This window comes from Phragmites australis, chromosome 24 (genome assembly GCF_958298935.1).
Source record: "Phragmites australis chromosome 24, lpPhrAust1.1, whole genome shotgun sequence".
NCBI classification, from domain to species: Eukaryota; Viridiplantae; Streptophyta; class Magnoliopsida; order Poales; family Poaceae; genus Phragmites; species Phragmites australis.
Genome location: NC_084944.1, coordinates 18,104,075 through 18,123,526, shown reverse-complemented (window position 1 = coordinate 18,123,526; position 19,452 = coordinate 18,104,075). Strand labels below are relative to the sequence as shown.

The 19,452-nt window shown below is 44.4% G+C and overlaps 1 protein-coding gene across 1 annotated transcript; it reads left to right on the top strand.

Annotated features, from left to right (window-relative positions):
* The first annotated feature begins 13,598 nt into the window (after positions 1-13,598).
* Positions 13,599-15,485, top strand: LOC133907847 (disease resistance protein RGA2-like). The gene is made up of 2 exons (XM_062349942.1): positions 13,599-14,116; positions 14,222-15,485. Exons 1-2 carry the CDS (start codon positions 13,832-13,834, stop codon positions 15,302-15,304), a joined length of 1,368 nt encoding a protein of 455 aa, XP_062205926.1. The 5' UTR covers positions 13,599-13,831; the 3' UTR covers positions 15,305-15,485.
* Positions 15,486-19,452: the final 3,967 nt, after the last annotated feature.

Here is a 19,452-nt window from a genome sequence, read left to right as displayed (position 1 = left end):
TTGATTTCTGAAGAGATGAATTGTGAAGCTGTCACTAGTACACAACACTACTACATAGGCAGGTGGAAACATCTTTCGCAGGTGTTTAGTGCATCCACTAGGAACGAAGGCCTATAGAAATCAACAAGTGCAAAATTAACCGCATGTGAAAATGTATTCCACATGCGATTCTTTATATCAACCGCCTGTGGAATTTCCACAGGCGGTTGACTTAAGAATCCACAGGCGGTTGACTTAAGAAACCACATGTGGAAACCTGTGGAAATGCGGTTTGTTAAGTCAACCGTTTGTGAAAATGGATTCCCACAGGCTGTTCCTTAAGCCAACCGCCTATGGTATATATTTGTTTTTTCAAAAAAATAATTAGAATATATTTTATTCCCTCCAGATTTCACACAGTTTTAATAACATCACAGATATCAATAGCATCACATGGTATCACAGATTTCACATATTTCAATATTTAACACAAGTACAATAATATTCACAACATCACAAGCCTATATTGCTAAAAGTCTTTCTTCTCCCACTCACAAAGCCTAGAATGGCTAGCTAATTTGCCTCCGTAATGAAACAATCTGCCGTTCTTGTGGATGACTTCGTGCATAATAAACCGGCACATGTCACGTTGGACGTTTTGGATATGTTTGTCTGTGAGAGATTGGTCGGTTTTATTTTGGACCATCCGTGCCTGGATTGAAAACACAACTAAAAGAGTTAAAACACTACTGACAACGAAAACATAACCAAATAAGAATGTGTATGCGCAATGATGACTTACGTCCTCAGGGTTCATTGTGTACCTCCCATTTACCCTAAAAAACTCACAAACATAATATCCACAAAGAATGCTATTGAAACCTTGCTTGTGGCACTTCAAATAAAAATGTAACGTATTTGTTAATTCAATAAAACTCTTCATCATAAATAGCGAGATGCAAGCACTAGAAGTGTGTTATTACCGGAAAGTGTGTACGGACCGCCATCGCATCTGGCTTGACCGTATCATGTATCCCACCTTTCGTTACGTACCACTTGTAGGCCCTATTCAAATGCCAATAATTAATTATCAATTCATAAATGATTTATAAGAATTTTATGTATGGGGATTTTTTTTTACCTTTGTATAACGTCAATGAAATCTTGGTAGGATTTTTGTTGGAAATCGGCTGAGTCAAGGACCACAAGTCTGCTCGACTTCGGCATCAGCATTATACAAATATAGTGGTCGCTACATGAATACTTATGTTAGATTCTTGATCGATCAACTAAGTTGAATACTTATGTTAGGTTCATGATGTATCACACTTACTTAAAGTTGTAGGAAGCCAAGATGCAGTCCTTGTCCTGCATTTCTAGCATAGCCCTTCCTATGTAGGCTGACATTTCGAGCCTTTTTGATTTGGTCAAGTCTTTTAGGACCCTTGCTTTATCCTTTTTACTCTTCCCCTTAATCTGGGGGTCATCAGTCCTCAAGTTCATGACCATGTTGGGCTGAGAAATTCGTTGCGGATTAATGAATCCGACGGGCCTCTTCAACTTTTCCGCATCGTTAAATTGCATCCTACAAAATAAGTCACTAGTCATTAGTTTCTATAGCATACATTGGTAGATATATGAACGTAGGGGTAGATTGTAGGCACTTACAGGCACCATACGCTTACGAGAATGATGTCAAGTTTTTCGCGGCGGAACAAAGTGCGCATGTCCTTAAAATCCAACATGAGATAGGAGTCTCCGCTTAGATAAACGTTAGCAGGGACAAAAGCAGTGATTACGGAGAACCCCGCGTGACATGCCCTCATGTACCATTCGTGGAATTTCCTCATCTCCCATGGACCTTCTTGGAGTTGAAACGATGGCAGAAATGGCTTGTCATGCTCATATTTCTCTGAAACATCCGGTGTAGACAAGAAATCCATCTGAGGGGTACTTAATGTTTTGCCGGTCTCTTTTGCAAGATCAACGTTCGCTGGAGATTCCTGAGCGGATGATGCCTTTTCTTTTGAGGACAGAAGCCACCTCTTCACCGGATCAGGTAGAGTCTTCTCGTATAGGGTAATCATTTTAGGGACTCTCTGATGCTCAGGTGATGGATGTGCCGGAGGCGCAAATGCTGGAGGCGGAGATGCCAGAGTCAGAGACACTGGAGGCAGATGTGCCGAAGTTGTAGACGGTGAAGCACGATGCAAAGTTGCATGAGGCAGAGCTATCGAGCGCGAGGGCGATGGTGCATGAGGCGGAGAGGCTTGGCTCTGGGGCTGAGGTGCCTGAAGCAGAGAGACTTGGCTCTGAGGCTGAGGTGCCTGAGGCGGAGAGGCTTGGCTTTGGGGTGGAGGTGCCTGAGGCAGAGATGCTGTGCGCTGGGACAGCCGTGACGCTAGCGATTGTGACTTCTGACGGCTGAAGATGATATCCCGTCTGGGCCACATAATGAAGTTGCCAACAGCCTCATCGAGAATCTCGATACCCTCAGGTGTGCTGATGTCAAGCTTGTACTTCATGAAAACCGGCTGCACCGAGTCGACTTGTACCTTGGCGTAACCCACCGGAATATCTTGACTATGAAACACATGGCCTGGAATGGCCTGGCCAGTGGCAGTCTCGATAGTGAAGTCTCCCTTGCTGACCGGAACATGTAGAATGCAAGGGGTATGCTCTGTGATATCATCCAAAGGATATCTCTGGCAATCGACATGCGTGGTTAGTTGCTCTATCAGCATTAATGCCGCCCTTTCCTTTTTCTTTTCATTCCACATCTTCATGAATTGGACCTTAACCTGTTCTTGTATCTGTTCCTCTAGGGTCTTCTTATATCTATTATGGGTCTTGTACTGGCCCGCGGCGTCTGTGAATCCATGCTTCCAGCCCACTTTTGATCCGATGCCTCGAGTGCGACCCAGGTGTTCCTTGTTCCCCAGGGCATTAGTAAGTAGGTTATTCTCCCTGTCGTGCTCTAGAGACCCTTCATTAGCAATCCCTTGGATGGTCTGGGTCACTTCCATGGTCTCGGGGCTGTTAAAGACTAAGTCCCCATACTCGGTTTGTTGTGACCGAGCGTAGACCCACTTCCTGCTTCACTCATCACAATTTTCCAAAGGGTTGGGTTTCCCAGCCTGGGCAGCCTCTTCTTCTTGCCTCCTCCAATTAGGAATTTGGGGGCGTACCCAAATGAGCCCAAGTGATGGTGGTGCTTGTTCTTCTTCGCAAGGTGCTTGAACGATTCACCCAGTTTGATGACCTCAGGTGTGGTCTTCTGCCTAACAAACTCTACCCATTGGTCTGGCATAATATTTCCGTATTTATTAAAGGGTACCAGGTTCTTCTTCACGAATTCGTTATTCAGCTCACTCTTCCAGCCCCGGAAGCTCTTTCCCATAGTTTTCAATGCATTCTGTTTGGCTGCTTCCTCTATTCCCGAGGGGAATCGGATGGTTCTCTGCATTGTTGCCCACAGGAACTCCTTTGCCTCATCTAGCAGCAACCGCCAATCAGTTTTAGTGATTGGGACATACTCCTTGACAAGAAATCCGCAACTGTTGCGAAATTTGGCGTAAGCCTCGCGAGGTGCAACAGGCTCCCCTTCAACACCGACCTGTGTTATTGTGTAAATGCCGGACGGCAACTTATTTCTGCGACGCTCGCCCCTTCTTCATTTCAGCATAGGCCCAGAGGGACCCGAAGTTTCAGGCACAGAGGTAGCGGTGGGTTGTGGCCCAGAATATTGTGGCGCAGATGATCTACGCGAAGATCTTTGCACCCTCACCCTCTAGAGAAAAAAAAGGAGAGTTGACACAAACAAAAGATATTCCTCCATTTAAGAAGTATAAAATGCATTGACTTAACTAAATACCTCTTCGGTGGGATCATAGTCGTTGTCACTTTCCCGACGTCGGAACTCCCAATCGCACGGAACAGGGCTTGGGCTGTGATACAAGCCTGAGCTTTCGCTGCTATTGGAGGATGGCTGGTGCGGGCTTAGGCTCCTATCCAACCTCCTGCTTGCATCCACCCCATCTTGTGCCGGGGCGTCCTCTATTGGGAGTGGCCTCTGTGCCGGGGCATCCTCTATTGGGAGCGGCCTACTTGCTTCTGGTTTCTTAGGCTCTATGATACTTACTTGACAACTAGATTATTGTTACATAGAAATATGCAATAATATTATTTTAGAGGAAAGAAAAGGAATCAATGTATGTGTAAAGGAACAAGTTATGAACACACCAGAATAAGAATCATCAATTTTATAGTTAAATTGCTCAAGTTCAAGAATTCAATTCCATGCTCATGTGATTTATTACCTTGGGTACTTAGACCTTGGATGGTTTTTGGTAATCAGATTTGCCTGATGTGACTGCCTGCTTAGTTCACTCGACTAATGCCATACTGGGCTAAAAAAGTCACTTTTTTAGTGTCCTGTTATTACGCTTAGTTAAATGCTATTCTTTTTAATACATGAAGTGAATTTCGGATGCTTGCAATTGCATCTATCTGCTTCTATCTTATATAAGTGAACTTCATTCAATTTTAAATATTTTGTTGTTCAGGTTGAAATCATTATATAATGAGTCGCTCGAGGATAAGACCATTACAGTATATAGGTGCGATCCTTTAGTTGACCTTTGCCATGGGCCACAAGTCCCAAATACTTCCTTTGTCAAAGCTTTTTCATGTCAAGGTAATCATTTTTTGTTGTGCAATTAACCTCTGTGTTTTTCTTTTGAAATGGAATGTTTTAGATTTGAACTTACAAATAAACTTCCAGGCTTCATCATCATACTGAAGAGGAAAAGTAGACTGTAAGAGCCTGCAGAGACTATATGGAATTTCTTCCCCCTGATTCTAAACGTCTCAAAGTATAGCATATAATGTTTGCTATCAGTTCTTCACTGATCATAAGGACAATCGTAAACTAATTCACAGTATCTAACTCTGGAAAACATGTCATTCATACTGCATAAGTTAACAATAGGTGGTAGTGCACTGAATCATCTTTGTGCTACTGTGGCTAATTTGATTCATGAACAATCATGACGACAAAGGTCACTAGGTTATTTTCTGGAAACCTTAGGTGCTGCCTTGTGCTGTCTTGTACTAACTACCCTAGCATAAGTCATTCTCATAACATATATTAGAAGTATGTTCTTTTCAGTCACAAAAATTAGAAGAGGCAGTGAAGCCAAATATACTTATCCTGCATAAGAGTCCATAAATTTCATAAATTCCCTAATAGAATGGAGTATTCGGAACTTCCTCGATTATGTGAAGTTCATGATAAACGAGGTGCAACAGGCTCAAGTTCAAGGATTCAATTCCACAGCCAACTAATAAGCACAGTCCAACATTTCTCTAAACCGAAATTGATGGTTGGTCAAGTATCTGTTCTCTCTTTTCCTTCAAATAAAAAATTGCTTTACAGTAGCAGTTGTCCTTTTATAGAACTAAAACAAAAGGTCAAAATACCTATGTACAATGCAGCATGTTTCGATAACTCAAAACATCGGTATGAACTATGGGATATAGAGAGGATGTGCAATTTTGTTAAACATACATGTGGGTTTGCAATAAGTTTTTAACTGCACAGATCACAAATGTGTTGAAGAGAGAGATTTGGATCTAAAATCAAATGAATTTGCCCTGATATTATGCAGCTGAATAAAGTTCTACGTGCAAGTGCATATAATTCAAAATCCAACTTTATAGTATCAAGAATCTCATGAAGGGAAAAGCCACTGATACATGTGGGACATTTGGCGGTTTGGAGGGATAGGACATGAGTGTAGTGTACCAACAAATACAAGGAGAAATGACGTCTCTTTTTTCTTTTTCTTGATATTCAACTAATGTTCATCATGGACGACCAAATTACCAAGAAGCGCATCACAATTATCTTTGCACCCACTAGGCTTTCCAAGGGAAAATTATAAAAACATACCTGCAATTTGCGGCGTGCTCCTCCTCGGCGGGTCGTCGTCGGGGTCCTCCTCGGCAGCGTGCACCTCCTCAGCGGCGTCGGCACGGTCCTCCTCAGCGTTGGCGTGGTCCTCCTCGGTGGTGTACAACTCCTCGGCAGCGTCGGCGCGGTCCTCCTCGGCGGCGTGCTCCTCCTCGGCGGGTTGTCGTCGAGGTGGCCCTCCACATCGGGGGCGGCGGCGTTGTGGGGTGGCCCTCCTCGTTGGGGGTGGCGGACGGAGGGAGAGCACGGGCAGCAGCAGAAAGGAAGAGCGCGGGCGGTGGCGGTTCACTCGGACAGCCTGACGGCGCGGTCGAAACTTCATCAAAGCGCTAGGGTTTTCGGGGCCGCGCGCTTATATAGAAACCATTTCCACAGGAAGTTAACGTAAGAAACCGCCTGTGAAAATGATTTTCCACAGGCGGTTGACCTAATAAACCACCTGTGGAAATTATTTCCACAAGCGGTTTCTTACGTTAACCGCCTATGGAAATAATTTCCACAGGCGGTTTCTTAGGTCAACCGCCTGTGAAATGATTTTTTTCTTTGTTTGGAAAATATTCTTCTATTACATATTAAAGCATCTTAAATTAAAGCATATAATTGCCCTAAATATAAATTAAAGCATATTATTACTCTATACATGCCCTTGATATAAATTAAAGCATAATCTCTCTTACATCATGCATACAAGTCCTCGATACAAATTAAAGCTTATCCTAATTTTATACAAATTTCAGGTTCTGTCACATTGGAAAATAATTTCCCTTGAACTGTTTTGCCTACACCATCAAGGCGCATGTAGGGCATCACAGATTTATCGAGGGTTGCTTCTACAAGTTTGATCTTTTCTGGATCTCCGAAAAGCGGCACGTTGTGGAACTGATTGTATTCTTCCTCATCCTCCACATTCTCAACTCCGACAATTCTTTGTTTCCCGGCAACAACTACATGCTTCTTTTCATTCGCGGGGTCGATTATATAGAAACCTATGCGACGTGATCAGTGAGTACCCACGGGTCATCTTTGTGCCCTATAAGGCTGAGGTCGACAGTTGTGAGCCCGTAGTTGTCCACCGTCACGCCATTTGGGTGTTTGACCCATTTGCACCGAAAGACGGGGATCTGCAGATTGACTCCATAGTCGAGTTCCCATATTTCATCTATGAATCCATAGTAGGTGACATTTTCCCTTATTGTGTCATAGGCTTCTATCTGAACGCCGCTGTTTTGGATCATGCTCTTCTTGTCCTTTGCTTTGGTATAAAACGTGTACCTATTAATGTCATACGCTTGCCATGATGTAACTAAACTTGATGGGCCACAAGCCTACATTTTCACATTTTTTTTATCTACAGATTCACGATCCGGAAGGTTTTGGTTCTTGAACCATGTGGTGAAACGACGCTTGTGCTCTTTCAAGATCCAAACATATGAGTGGCCTTGATTTTTTGTGTGGAGCTCATCCAGGTGTTGCTCGACATACGGCGCTACTAACTGAAGCTGCTGCAAGATGGTGAAATGTGCTTCTCCCACTGCTTTGTAATCATGATCGATGAATCTTTTCTTTCCTTTGGTCCCTCTCCCAGACAACCTCCCCTCATGTCGAGATATAGGTACACCAATCGGATTAGAATCTTTTATGTAATCGATGCAACACTCAACGACTTCCTCGGTACTGTAGCCCTCGATCATGAAACCCTCTGGGTGAGCACGATTCCGTACATAGCCCTTGAGAATGCCCATGTACTGCTCAAACGCAAACATTTGATGCAAGAATATAGGGCCCAACTCAATCATCTCATTCACGATGTCAACCAAGAGGTGTACCATCATATCGAAAAAGGATGGAGGGAAGCACATCTCAAGTTGGCATAGAGTCTCTACCAAGTAACTATGTAGAGCACCCAGTTTTTCAGCATCGATCAGCTTCTGAGCAATTGCGTTGAAGAAGTGACACAACCGTGTGATGACAACCTTTATGTATCTTGGCTTGATACCCCTGATAGCAATAGAGAGCATTTGCATCATCATCACATGACAATCATGAGACTTCATGCTGATTAGCTTCAAATCTTTCATCAAGACTAGGTTCTTAATGTTGGATGAGTAGCCAGTCGAGACTCTCACCCCACGTAAGTACTTGCACAGTGCCTTTTTCTCCTCAAGTGTTAGAGAGTAGCTAGCTGGGGAACATAATGTTTCCCATTTGGTCTGTCTTCAGGGTGTAGCTCTGGCCTAATTTCAAAATGTACCAAGTCCTTACGTGACTTGATTCCATCCTTTGTCTTGCCCGGTATGTCCAGTAAGAGGCCAATGATGCTATCACATACATTCTTCTCAACGTGCATGACATCGATGCTATCACATACATTGTTAATGATTACTCACGGTGGATGTGGGTGTTCGTGATCAAGTCGAAGGACCAAGCTTGCTCCGTGTTTAGAAAGTTCAAGTCGCAAGTTGAGAACACAAGCGGGAAACACATCAAGACATTGAGGATTGATCGCAGCGGGGAATTCCTCTCTGCTGAGTTCACCCGGTTATGCGAGGAGGCCAGGATCAAACAACACCTCACCGCGCCATACATGCCACAATAAAACAGCGTGGTGGAGCAGAGGAATAGGACCGTGATGGTGATGGCGAGGTTCCTCCTCAAGAGCATGAACGTTGCTGGAAGGTTTTGGGGAGAGGCGGTGCGGCACGCGGTGTATCTGCTGAACTGCTTGCCGACGAAGCGCTAGACGAACGCACCCCGTTCGAGGCTTGGAACAGAAGGAAGCCACATTTGGCGCACCTTCGTGTGTTCGGCCGCACTGCACATGCGAAGGTGACAATGCCACTTTTGAAGAAGCTCGACGACCGAAGCTAGCCGATGGTTTATCTTGGTGTCGAGGAAGGCTGCAAGGCACATCGTCTCTTTGATCCAAGGCGCCGGAAATTCATGTAAGTCGTGATGTTAAATTCAATGAAAGCATGGAGTGGAGCTAGTGTACAAGTACAGGCGGCAGGGAGCCATCTGATTTTGATGTCAAGGAGGCGATTAGCACTGAGCCGGTGGTGGGCGGCTCTATGCTACTCACGGGTGGTCCGACAAGTCTGCCTGTACCCACGGCACATGGTGATCTAGCTCCTTCATCGACTCCGCTGGCCGACGAGGTGACGCCGGAAGGGCTAGCAACCAGGACACGCGCTGCGGCACGCACGACAGTCGCCTCTCCAACAACCCCCACCAATCTAGTGGTGCTGTCGGCACCTGAATTGCCGGTGGATGATAGGGCCACACCACTATCGAGCGGGAGTAGCAGCACAGATGAAGGGCCTGTTCGATACAGGCACATTGACAACATCATGAGAGATGCTCCAAGGGTGGATCTCGATGAAGACTTGGAAGCAGAGGTCATGCTCGTGGAGACAAATGAGCCATCCTCCTATCGTGAGGCTGCTGGACAGCAGGTCTGGGAGGATGCCATGGCCATGGAGATCGAGTCCATAGAGAAGAATAACACATGGACTCTCACAACGTTGTCAGCTGGTCATAAGGCGATTAGACTCATATGGGTTTACAAATTGAAGAAGAACACAGAAGGAGATGTGATCAAGCACAAGGCAAGGTTGGTCACAAAAGGTTATGTGCAGCGGCAAGGAATCGATTTCGAAGAAGTGTTTGCGCCGGTGGCTAGGCTGGACACCGTACGCGTCATCCTTACTGTTGCAGCCAACCAAGGTTGGCAGGTTCATCATCTTGATGTTAATTCGGCATTCTTAAATGGTGAACTCGAAGAATAAGTATATGTGGCCCAATCGGAGGGTTTTGTAGTAGAGAACAAAGACCATCTTGTGCTCAAACTCAGCAAGGCACTGTATGAGCTCTGGCAAGCGCCACGGGCCTGGAATATCCGGATTGGTAGAAGCTTAAAGCAACTTGGATTTGTAAAGTGTGCTCAAGATCACGCCATATACACAAGAGGAACAGGCTGACATGGAGTTATTGTTGGAGTATATGTCGATGATCTCATTGTGACAGGAGAAAGTCCAGAGGAGATCATGGGATTCAAGTAGCAGATGATGAGTGAGTTCAAGATGACCAATCTCAGATTGCTCAATTACTATCTCGGGATTGAGGAAACGCAAGAAGATGGGTGAATTACAATCAAGCAAACAGCGTATGCGAAGAAAGTTCTTGGTCAATTCGGTATGCTAGATTGCAATCCCACAAAATTCCCCATGGAACAAAGGGCGCAGCTGCAGAAGGATCCAGATCAACAACTGGTTGATGCAACTCGTAACATCGCATCATCAGTTGCCTAAGGTATTTACTCCATACAAGACCTGATCTTTCTTTTGTTGTCATGGTGGCAAGCAGATTCATGGAGATGCCCACGGTGATGCATTACAAGGCACCGTGCATTATGGTATTGTGTATACTAGAGGAGGAGAAACAGAGGTGATCACCGGCTATACATATAGTGATCTGGCTGGTGACATGGATGACAGAAAGAGTGTGGAGGTATGACTTTCTATATTAATGATAGCCTGGTGTCATGGAACTCGCAGAAGCAGAAAACGGTTGCTTTATCTTCCTACGAAGCTGAGTTTATGGCGGTAACGGCGGCGGCATGCCAAGCACTGTGGCTTAGAAGTGTGTTGGGGGAGCTGACAGAAGAAGAACCTAAAGCAGTCAAATTATTTGTTGATAACAAATCAGCGATTGCTTTGATGAAGAATCTAGTGTTTCATGGCCGTAGTAAACACATTGACACCAAGTTTCATTTCATCCGTGAGTGCGTTGAAGAAGGTCAGATTGAGGTAGATTTCATCTGCATGAAGGAGCAGCGAGCTGACGCTCTAACGAAGGCATTGTCGGTGGTGAAGCTGGCGGTCATGCGACATCTTTTAGGAGTTCATGATCTTGACCCATGACAAGATTAACGGGGAGTATGTTGGACTTAATTCTTGTCGTAGACCTCGGGGACTCGATTGAAGTCTAGAGTCCTAGTCGTAACTTGCAAGGTTTGATCATGCGGTATGCACGGGAGTAGTTAGAGTTTGAGTCGGAGTTGTATCGTGGGACGGTATGATTCGAGTTAGGATTCGGAGTTAGCAGGTCGCTATAAATATGAGTTGTAATCTCTATTTTTTTAAGCAAGACACAGAGTCGTGCAAGTCATATGTTAAATAGAGTCTAAAATTTCCTCTAGATAGTTTTTGCCTTGTTTTATTATTCTCGTTGAGTTCTACTGTTTGACGTTATATTTGCTTCTCGTCGAGATACGCGAGTTCAGTCTCGCCGAGTAATACACGACTCAGGAGTTGCTGGACGTTACTAGTCGATCGGCGTGATCGAGAACAACACGTGTACGGTGGATAGCCATACTAGTCGTGGTCGAGCATGTATGACTGGTCACTTAGACTGGTCGCTTAGGTGGTCGAGAAGTCTTAGGTGGTCGAGAAGTCTGGTCGCTTATGTTGTCGCGAATCCGAAGTGATCGCGCTCGTGATCCAGTGGTCGGACTCAACACTATGGACATCATCAGAAAATCACTTGGTAAACTGAAATGTTCTCACCTGGCGACCCGGTAGTGTGGACGATGATGTCCATGGTCTCCTCGCTGTGAGGCAGGTCGATGACCAGAGGGGTCAGCCGCCCGTAGACGCCGGGCCGGACGCACACCATTATGCCGAGGAACTGCTACATTAAAATATGACAAGGACCTTTACAGCAAGACAGCAACATTGTCTTGTGGAATGTCAATGAGAATCAATAAGGAAAACGAAGTCTATTGACTTCCTTGACAAAAATACTTTAGTGCCAAGTGCAGATAATCATTGTCATTTCTATCGCAAATACGGAATACACAATTAAAATTTGCATTATTCAGGATGGATGTTTAAAATCAATGGGCTACAATGAACTGTATAATCTTCGGCATTTCCTTCTCGGTTATGATGGGAACTGATGCTTCTCTGCAGCACAATTTGCAGAAATAACAGAACAATCCGTGATTCCAGGGACCAGCCTCAACTTCTTAGGCGGCATCATAAATCCTGTTGTTATATCTTCGAATATCATTGCAGCTAATCCACGTTTCAAAGCACCCTTCTCAGTTGTCAGTAGCTCAAAGCCGTAACAAAGTAGCAGACGGGGAAGATGAAGAGAACCTGGTTGCATTGATTCTAGTGCTACCTTTCCCAACAAGAGTTTTTGGATGTATGTTCACCTTTCTCGACAAGAGTTTGCATTTGAGGCAAATTTGCTGGCGATGAAAGTATGTGCACCAATATTTACAGGTAACAAAGCCATATATGTGAATATAATCCATGACTTAAATCAATGCCTGCTTCGGTAGTTGAGTTGGTTTCATAACACGGAAGGTCAATCAGATATGGTGTAGTGCCATGAGACATCCCTTAAACCGTTTCAACATCGACATTAATGTAAATGACAAATACAAATAGGTGACTGCTTGATGCAGTACCAAATAGTTAATAGCCCTAAGTAAAGGTCTTCGTCAAGCCCCAACTAATGGTCAATATTTCCCAAGACAAAAATAAACTAATTGTCATGCTTTCCATTTCACTAGGTGAACATAGGTCATTTATCTAGAATGTCAGCCTTAATACTCAACTTGAATATGTTTGTAATGATCAGATTTAGTAGTACAAATATCTTGGTTCCAAATCTTTATCTCAAGTCATGTGGAAATCAGGTAATTTTCATTTTTGGGCTGGACTGATGAAGGTCTAACATATTTTTTTTCGTTTTGTCTCCTTCATCGTTAAGCATGTTTCCCAAATCAAATTCTGGTAGGATCAATGATTGGAAAATACACCACTCAGAGAGACTAATATCCTCGCCTAAATAATATCTCGCGAAACAAGCAGGAGGACACCGTAGCCACCTAACATATTGTTCCGGAGAAGATAGCTTGGAATGAGATGCTATAACGCTTGGCCAATATTGCCTTAACTCACGGGTGTGACGAATTCCTGTGGATCCTTTTCCAATCTGGAATTTTCTGTGTTAACTCCTTATACGATGCTCTAATGCATACCGATACACCAAAAATGAATAGACAACTGTGAAAATTAAAGGTACCTCTTAAAATTAAGATCTTTCTATGGTGCTATGTAAAAGAGTTCTCTTAACTAAGGATAATATATCTAAAAGACATTGGAAAGGTAGCTAAAAGTATTGCTTTTGTCATAAGGATGAGATGATTAAATACTTTTTTACCGCTATTTTACCCAATCAACGTGGTTTATAGTCCAAGTGGCTTCCAAAACTTTACCCACCACATAGCACGCCCAATATATTTGGTAATTGGCTACGTGGCCTAAGTAAAAAAATAAAAGCCGATATAATTGTGGCTCTACTACCTTTTGTTGATCTATATGATTATGTAGAAATAAAATTATATTTAACAAAAAATAAATTATTTCTCCTTTGCAAGTTATCCACGTTTGTATATGTTGGCTCCATATATAGTCTATTTTGTAGCGACAGGGGCGTTGAGAGATAGTCGCTACAGTATGCGCATACTAACTTATCCTAATATGCATTACATCAACCAAGCAACTGTGCGTGAGATGTAAAATCTTCCAGATGTATGCAATATCTTTCTCTCGCTATGCCAAGTAATGCAGTATCTCAGGAATTCAAGAGGAAAAGCTAGCAGATTGGCAATGACTAAGTCTTACCTTTCACTCACTGCCAACCTACTGCGTGTGTGTATATATATTTTGCAAGGGCCAACCTCTAGCTAACTTCAGAACAAGAGTAAGCCACTGGCGTACACACTACACAGTGTCTCCCCTCTACCTACCAGTCCAGACCACAACCAAACATCCAGTGCACGCGGATCGGAAGACATAGTTCCAGATGGAGGCAGCCATATCAGCAATCGCAAGTGAAATATTTAGCCGAATACTCTCCTTGCTGAGCAAGAAGTACAGGGACCATACTGCCATGGATGAGAAGCTGAAACGATTGCAGCAACTCCTATTGAGGATCCATGCTGTTGTCGATGAGGCAGATGGAAGATATATTACTAATCCTACTATGCTAATTCAACTCAAGTTGCTTGTGGAGAGCATGTATCGAGGGTACCATATGGTAGACATCTTCAAGTACAAATCTCTTTGGGAGAAAATCAGACATGAAGAGGTGAGCAGCTTTTCAGGTCGGGCGACTTCTTCTTCAATTCCCTTGAAGCGTTTGCGTACGATTCCTGGTAGCACAAGAGGGTTTTCTGAAAGTTATGATCTGCAGGGTGTACTGCAAAATTTGGAGGCCGCTATTGCTAACATGACTGAGTTTGTTGTGCTCTTGGGAGGATGTGATCCTTGTCGCAGGCCCTACGACACTTACCTCTACACCGACAACTTCATGTTTGGTCGCCATGTTGAGAAGCAGCACATCATCAACATCTTATTGCAAGATCGTGGACGACATGGTGCTCCTATGGTGCTTCCAGTCATTGGTGGTTGCAGGGTTGGTAAGAAAACTTTGGTTAGCCATGTGTGCAAGAATGATCGTATCCAATCCCACTTCTCTTTGATACTATTCATTAATGGAGATAGCATATGGAGAATAATGGATCATGAGAAGTTCCGTAACGGGAGGACTTTAGTTGTTATTGAATTTTTTACAGATGTGGATGATGATGATTGGGTAAAGTTCTATTCAAATGTAACACGTTTGGCAGCTGAAGGTAGCAAAGTGATAATCATAAGTAGAATTCAAAATCTTGCAAGGTTTGGAACCGTAAAGGCAGTTTTCCTAAATAGTTTGTCCCGTGAGGAGTACAGTTACCTCTTCAAAATGTTAGCTTTTGGAAGCATAGATGAAAACAATCATCCCCGCTTAGCATCAATAGCAAATGAGCTAGCAGTAGTACTGGGAGGGTCACTCATAACTGCGAATGTCATTGCTGATTTGCTGCGAAGGAAATATGATGCTCAGTTCTGGCTTCGCATACTGCAGCGGTTCAAGGTGATGGTGGATAATAACTTATTAATGTACGGCGAACATCCGAAAGATATCCTCGAGAATGAGCGCCCAATAGACATCACCTCATTTATCTCTTCGTATCACTCTGCTCTTCGTCTGATGCCCCCTCGAATTGAAAAGGATGAATCCTCAGAAAGGAAGTTAGCTCATATCGCCTTTGGAGACCTGATAACTGGATGTATTGCTGTACCCAATGATCGGTTTGTCTTAGTTACGTGGGAGTCACGGATACCTCCATATACAAAGCTTGTTGCTGACGTTGAATGTGCAGAGGAGACGCATGAATGTTCTACCTCCACGAGGAAGCGTCGATCCAGCGTTCGATTTCCACAAGGGAACTAACTTCTTCATTGCTTCTACCTGTCGCTTATGGATTTATGTACGTTTGTTTTTCTTGGAGAAGCACATGAACACTAGTTGAAATTCTAATGTTTGTAATCAAACATTTCTATATCCAGTGCTTTCCAAATGCTATGTATGTATTGCTGATGTGTGAACAAGTAGTAATTTTGCTTCAAATTAACACCTGCACTTGCAGAATCTTTCAGTCGGTGAAGCCATACTGCATATTAGTGGGTAATTCGCAAGGCAAGGACAGTAATAATGTTGTTTTTTCTACGATTAAGTAAGATGAAAAGTTTGGTGCTTGAGTCTTTTCTTTTCTTTTCTTTCAACGTAGTTTCTTGATGAGTTAACACATGTATCTAATTAAAGTTCAAATAAAATGTGCCGTAATAGATTGTTTTTTTATCGAATAAGCAGGAGAGCTGCGTATCTTTATATTAAAAAGAGATAAAAAAAAGAGTATTACACCAAAAAAATGAGATTACACAAGAAGAGTTCAACTAGACCATCCTAGCACCGGCGGTAATTAGAAAACCAAGCCAAAACCACGCAGCCCCTCCTTGAGTATGGATAGTTTCTTAGCCCCGGCGTCACACTAGTGATCGACGTCCTCCGAGATGATGGCCTCTAGGTAGTCAGAAGGGATGCGGTGATTGTTGAAGATGATATCATTGTGTGACAGCCAAATTCTCCAGCAGCTGAGAAGAATTAAAGAGTCCAGCCCTTTGCGGTAAACTTTGGCCACACGACCCCAGAGGTGAAGCCACTAATCTACGATAGAAGTCTCCGCCTCGGAAGTGTGAACTCCCATAACACACCACCATATCTCTCTCGCCAAGGTGCAGTGCAGGAGCAGATGATCTGTGGTTTTTGGTAGTTGCAAACAGTGTGTGCAGGAGTCATCAGTTTGGAGTCTGTGCTGTCGCCTTCGTGTTGCCGTCCACAACTGACCATCAAGCCCTAGCCAACCAAAGAATTTTACCTTTGAAGCCCAGGATCTCCACACCAGCTTGGCTCCCCCAAAACAGACAGAGCCCTGAAACATGAGGTGGTATGCCGATCTAGCTAAGTATTGACTAGAAGGAGTCCATTTTCAAATCACTTAGTCTTCTATGTTGCTCAGGCTGATGGACTCGAGCTGATACCATAGATGCAAGTATTGGTTTAGCACTGGCATGGATAGGGGGCCAGAAATGTCCCAGATCCATCTTCAGTTGTGCAGTGCATCCTGAACCGTTTTGTTCTTCGCAACTGACAGAGCGACACAGTCGAAAAGGTCGGGTGCCAAGGAATGGATAGAACAACCTCCAATCCAAGCATTTCTCTAGAAGAATATGGATTTACCATTGCCAACCTCAAACTTGGTGGAAGGATTGAAGAGTTCAACAACTTCTTACCCATGACTTGGAGGGGTCGCACCGCTGCCAGCATAGCCATCTGAGGCGTAGGACCAACCCGGCCATTTGAAGATCCTGGATTCCAAGGCCGCTGTATTCCATCGACCGGCACACTTAATGCCAAGCGAGAGAGCAGTGACCACCTAACGTAGCTTTGTCTCCAACCCAAAGGAAAGCCTTCCTTATCTTGTCAATCTCTTTGATCACCCACTGTGGTACCGTAATGGAGATAATTGTGTGCAACGGAGTCAATGAAAGCACTAACTTCACCAGGGTGACTCGTCCTGGCTTGGAGATTAATTTGACCTACCAAGGAGGGAGTTTGGCGATGATCTTATCCACCATCGGCTCCAAATAGCTCCTACGGAGCCGCCCAATCATGAGAGGAACTCCTAGATACTGAATGAGGAATGATGACAAACCACATGGGAGGTTCTCTTAGATAGTATTGATGCTGTCCTTAGCACAACTGATGGGAACTACTGCACACTTGTCCAAATTAGTTTTGAGCCTAGAGGCCTACCCGAAGAAGTGAAGGATAGTTAAATGAGCTTGGATGTCTAACGGGGTTGGCGACAGGAAAATGACTGTATCATCTGCGTAGAGAGAACAGTGGTGCAAGAGAGCTGTGCCCCATAGAGTCAATGACACCAGCCTCTCCTGCCTTGGATAGAATACGAGCAAGGATATCCAAGACCAACACAAACAAGAAACGGGAGAGAGAATCTCCCTGTTTCAATCCTCTAGCAGCCTCTCCCGTCATGGGACATAATTGAGCAAGATCTGAGTTGATGAAGATCCCAGGATGGTCTCAATCCAACTGCACCATCAGGACTGAATCCCTAAGCCTACATAACCTCCATTAGAAAAGCCCAGTTCACGGAATCAAAGGCCTTAGAGATGTCCAGCTTAAACAAGTTCTTTTTTCTCTTGGTTTTCCTGAGTAACCTTGCGGTGGAGTGCACCAATTTGAAATTATCATGTATTGAACGACCAGCGATGCATGTGCTTTGGCTACTTGAAATTAGAGAACTCAGCTAAGGAGCAAGCTGGAGGGCCATGGCCTTGGTAATAAGCTTTTTGATATTGTGTATAAGGCTTATCGGGTGGAAATCCGACGCAGAAGAGGCCCCCTCCTTCTTCGGCAGTAACATGATAAGAGCATTGTTAAGCCAATTGTGCCCCCATCGGTCACTGATGCCAAAAGAAGAAATGGCAAGGGTCACATCTTTTCTAATGACAGGCTAGGCAACGCAGTAGAACTTCATTGTGAAGCCATCAGGTCTTGGAGCCTTATTGAGAGGCAAGCGCCTGATGGCCCCTAGAATTTCTTCCTCACTAGAAGGTGCTTCCAGCATTTGCTGGTCAAGTGGCAAGATGCTGATCCCCTGCAGGTCAATGGACGAGTCTCTGGATGGAGCGACACAAAAGATTGAAGTGAAGTGGTTGAACAACGACTCCTCCATTACCGAGTGGGAAGAGACCGGTCCATTTGTCATGGAGAGGGAGCTGATGAAGTTCTTTTGTGCTCGGAATTTAACATAGGAATGGAATAATTTGGTGTCGGTGTCGGTGTCCTGTAGCCATGCCACTCTAGAGCGACTCCAAGCGATTATGCGCTCGAGGGAGGCCAAGCCTAAACAAAGGAACTTGAGGTGTTTGCGAAGCTCGGATTCAGCGTGTGTGAGGGTCCTACCCTCCTGTGCAGTCTCAAGGTGAGTGATGACCTCTCGTGTTATGAGCAACTACTCCTTGATATTGCCTATGTTCTTGCTGCTCTAGTGTTGATGCTCTTTGGTAGTGCGCCGTAGCAAGATGTCGAGCCGGATAAGAAGGGGATTAGACTATTTTCGAGGCTTCAACACCTAGCCTTTCTCGACAGCTGCAAGGAAGACATGCATTTTGATCTAGATAGCCTCAAAGTGAAATCGTCATCATCTATGAGTGCACACCAAAGTTGAGAGCAACAGAGGATAGTGATATGAGCAGTCGGAGGACAATGCTTGTAGGAAGCAATCTGAAAATGCAACGTCCCAATTTGCGGGCACCAACGCACTGTCGAGTATCACAAGAGTGCGATAACATCTCTCGTTTGACCAGGTGTAGCGCCAGCCGAACAACAGGTCCTTAAGCTCCTACCTAGTAATGAAATGGTGGAATCTAGAGATGGAACGCCTATTGAGGTTGGCGTTATTCTTATCGGTGGCTGAAATAATCATGTTAAAGTCGTCTATAATTAGCTAGGGCCCTGGCAACAACGCTCGGACATCAGCGAGCTTGGCGAGGAAAGTGTCTTTTAGACTCTCGTCATTTGGTCCATACACAGCTGACAAGTAATAGATGCCCTCTGATTATGAAGAAATATGCATGTTGACTAAGAACTGAAGCACTTGGACAGTGGTTAAGGATAACGGTTGTCGGCAAGCCACGATCACACCACCCCTAGTGTTTGTGGCTAGCAAGAAGGAGTACCTAGAAAAGGTGGGGCCGCAAATCTCATTAACTAAGAAGGGGGTACAAACATCAAGCTTAGTTTCTAGCAGGCAGACTACCGAAGCGTTATGATCTGAGATCATTGTTCAAAAAACATCCCGGCAGGCCTTGTAGTTCAACCCACAGACATTCCAACTAAGAATGTTGTGATTATCCATGGGAAACAGTAACAACTTCGAGCAGGCACCCTAGCAGGCCGAGGCCTCAGTGGCAGACGCAGCTACCGTGCCCGCTAGCCCTTGGCTAGGGAAAAGC

Excerpts from the sequence above, each read along its gene's own strand:
- LOC133907847 (XM_062349942.1), top strand. The coding sequence starts at position 13,832 with ATGGAGGCAGCCATATCAGCAATCGCAAGTGAAATATTTAGCCGAATA. Across the intron at positions 14,117-14,221 it reads AGAAAATCAGACATGAAGAG|GGTGTACTGCAAAATTTGGA; the intron begins GTGAGCAGCTTT and ends TATGATCTGCAG.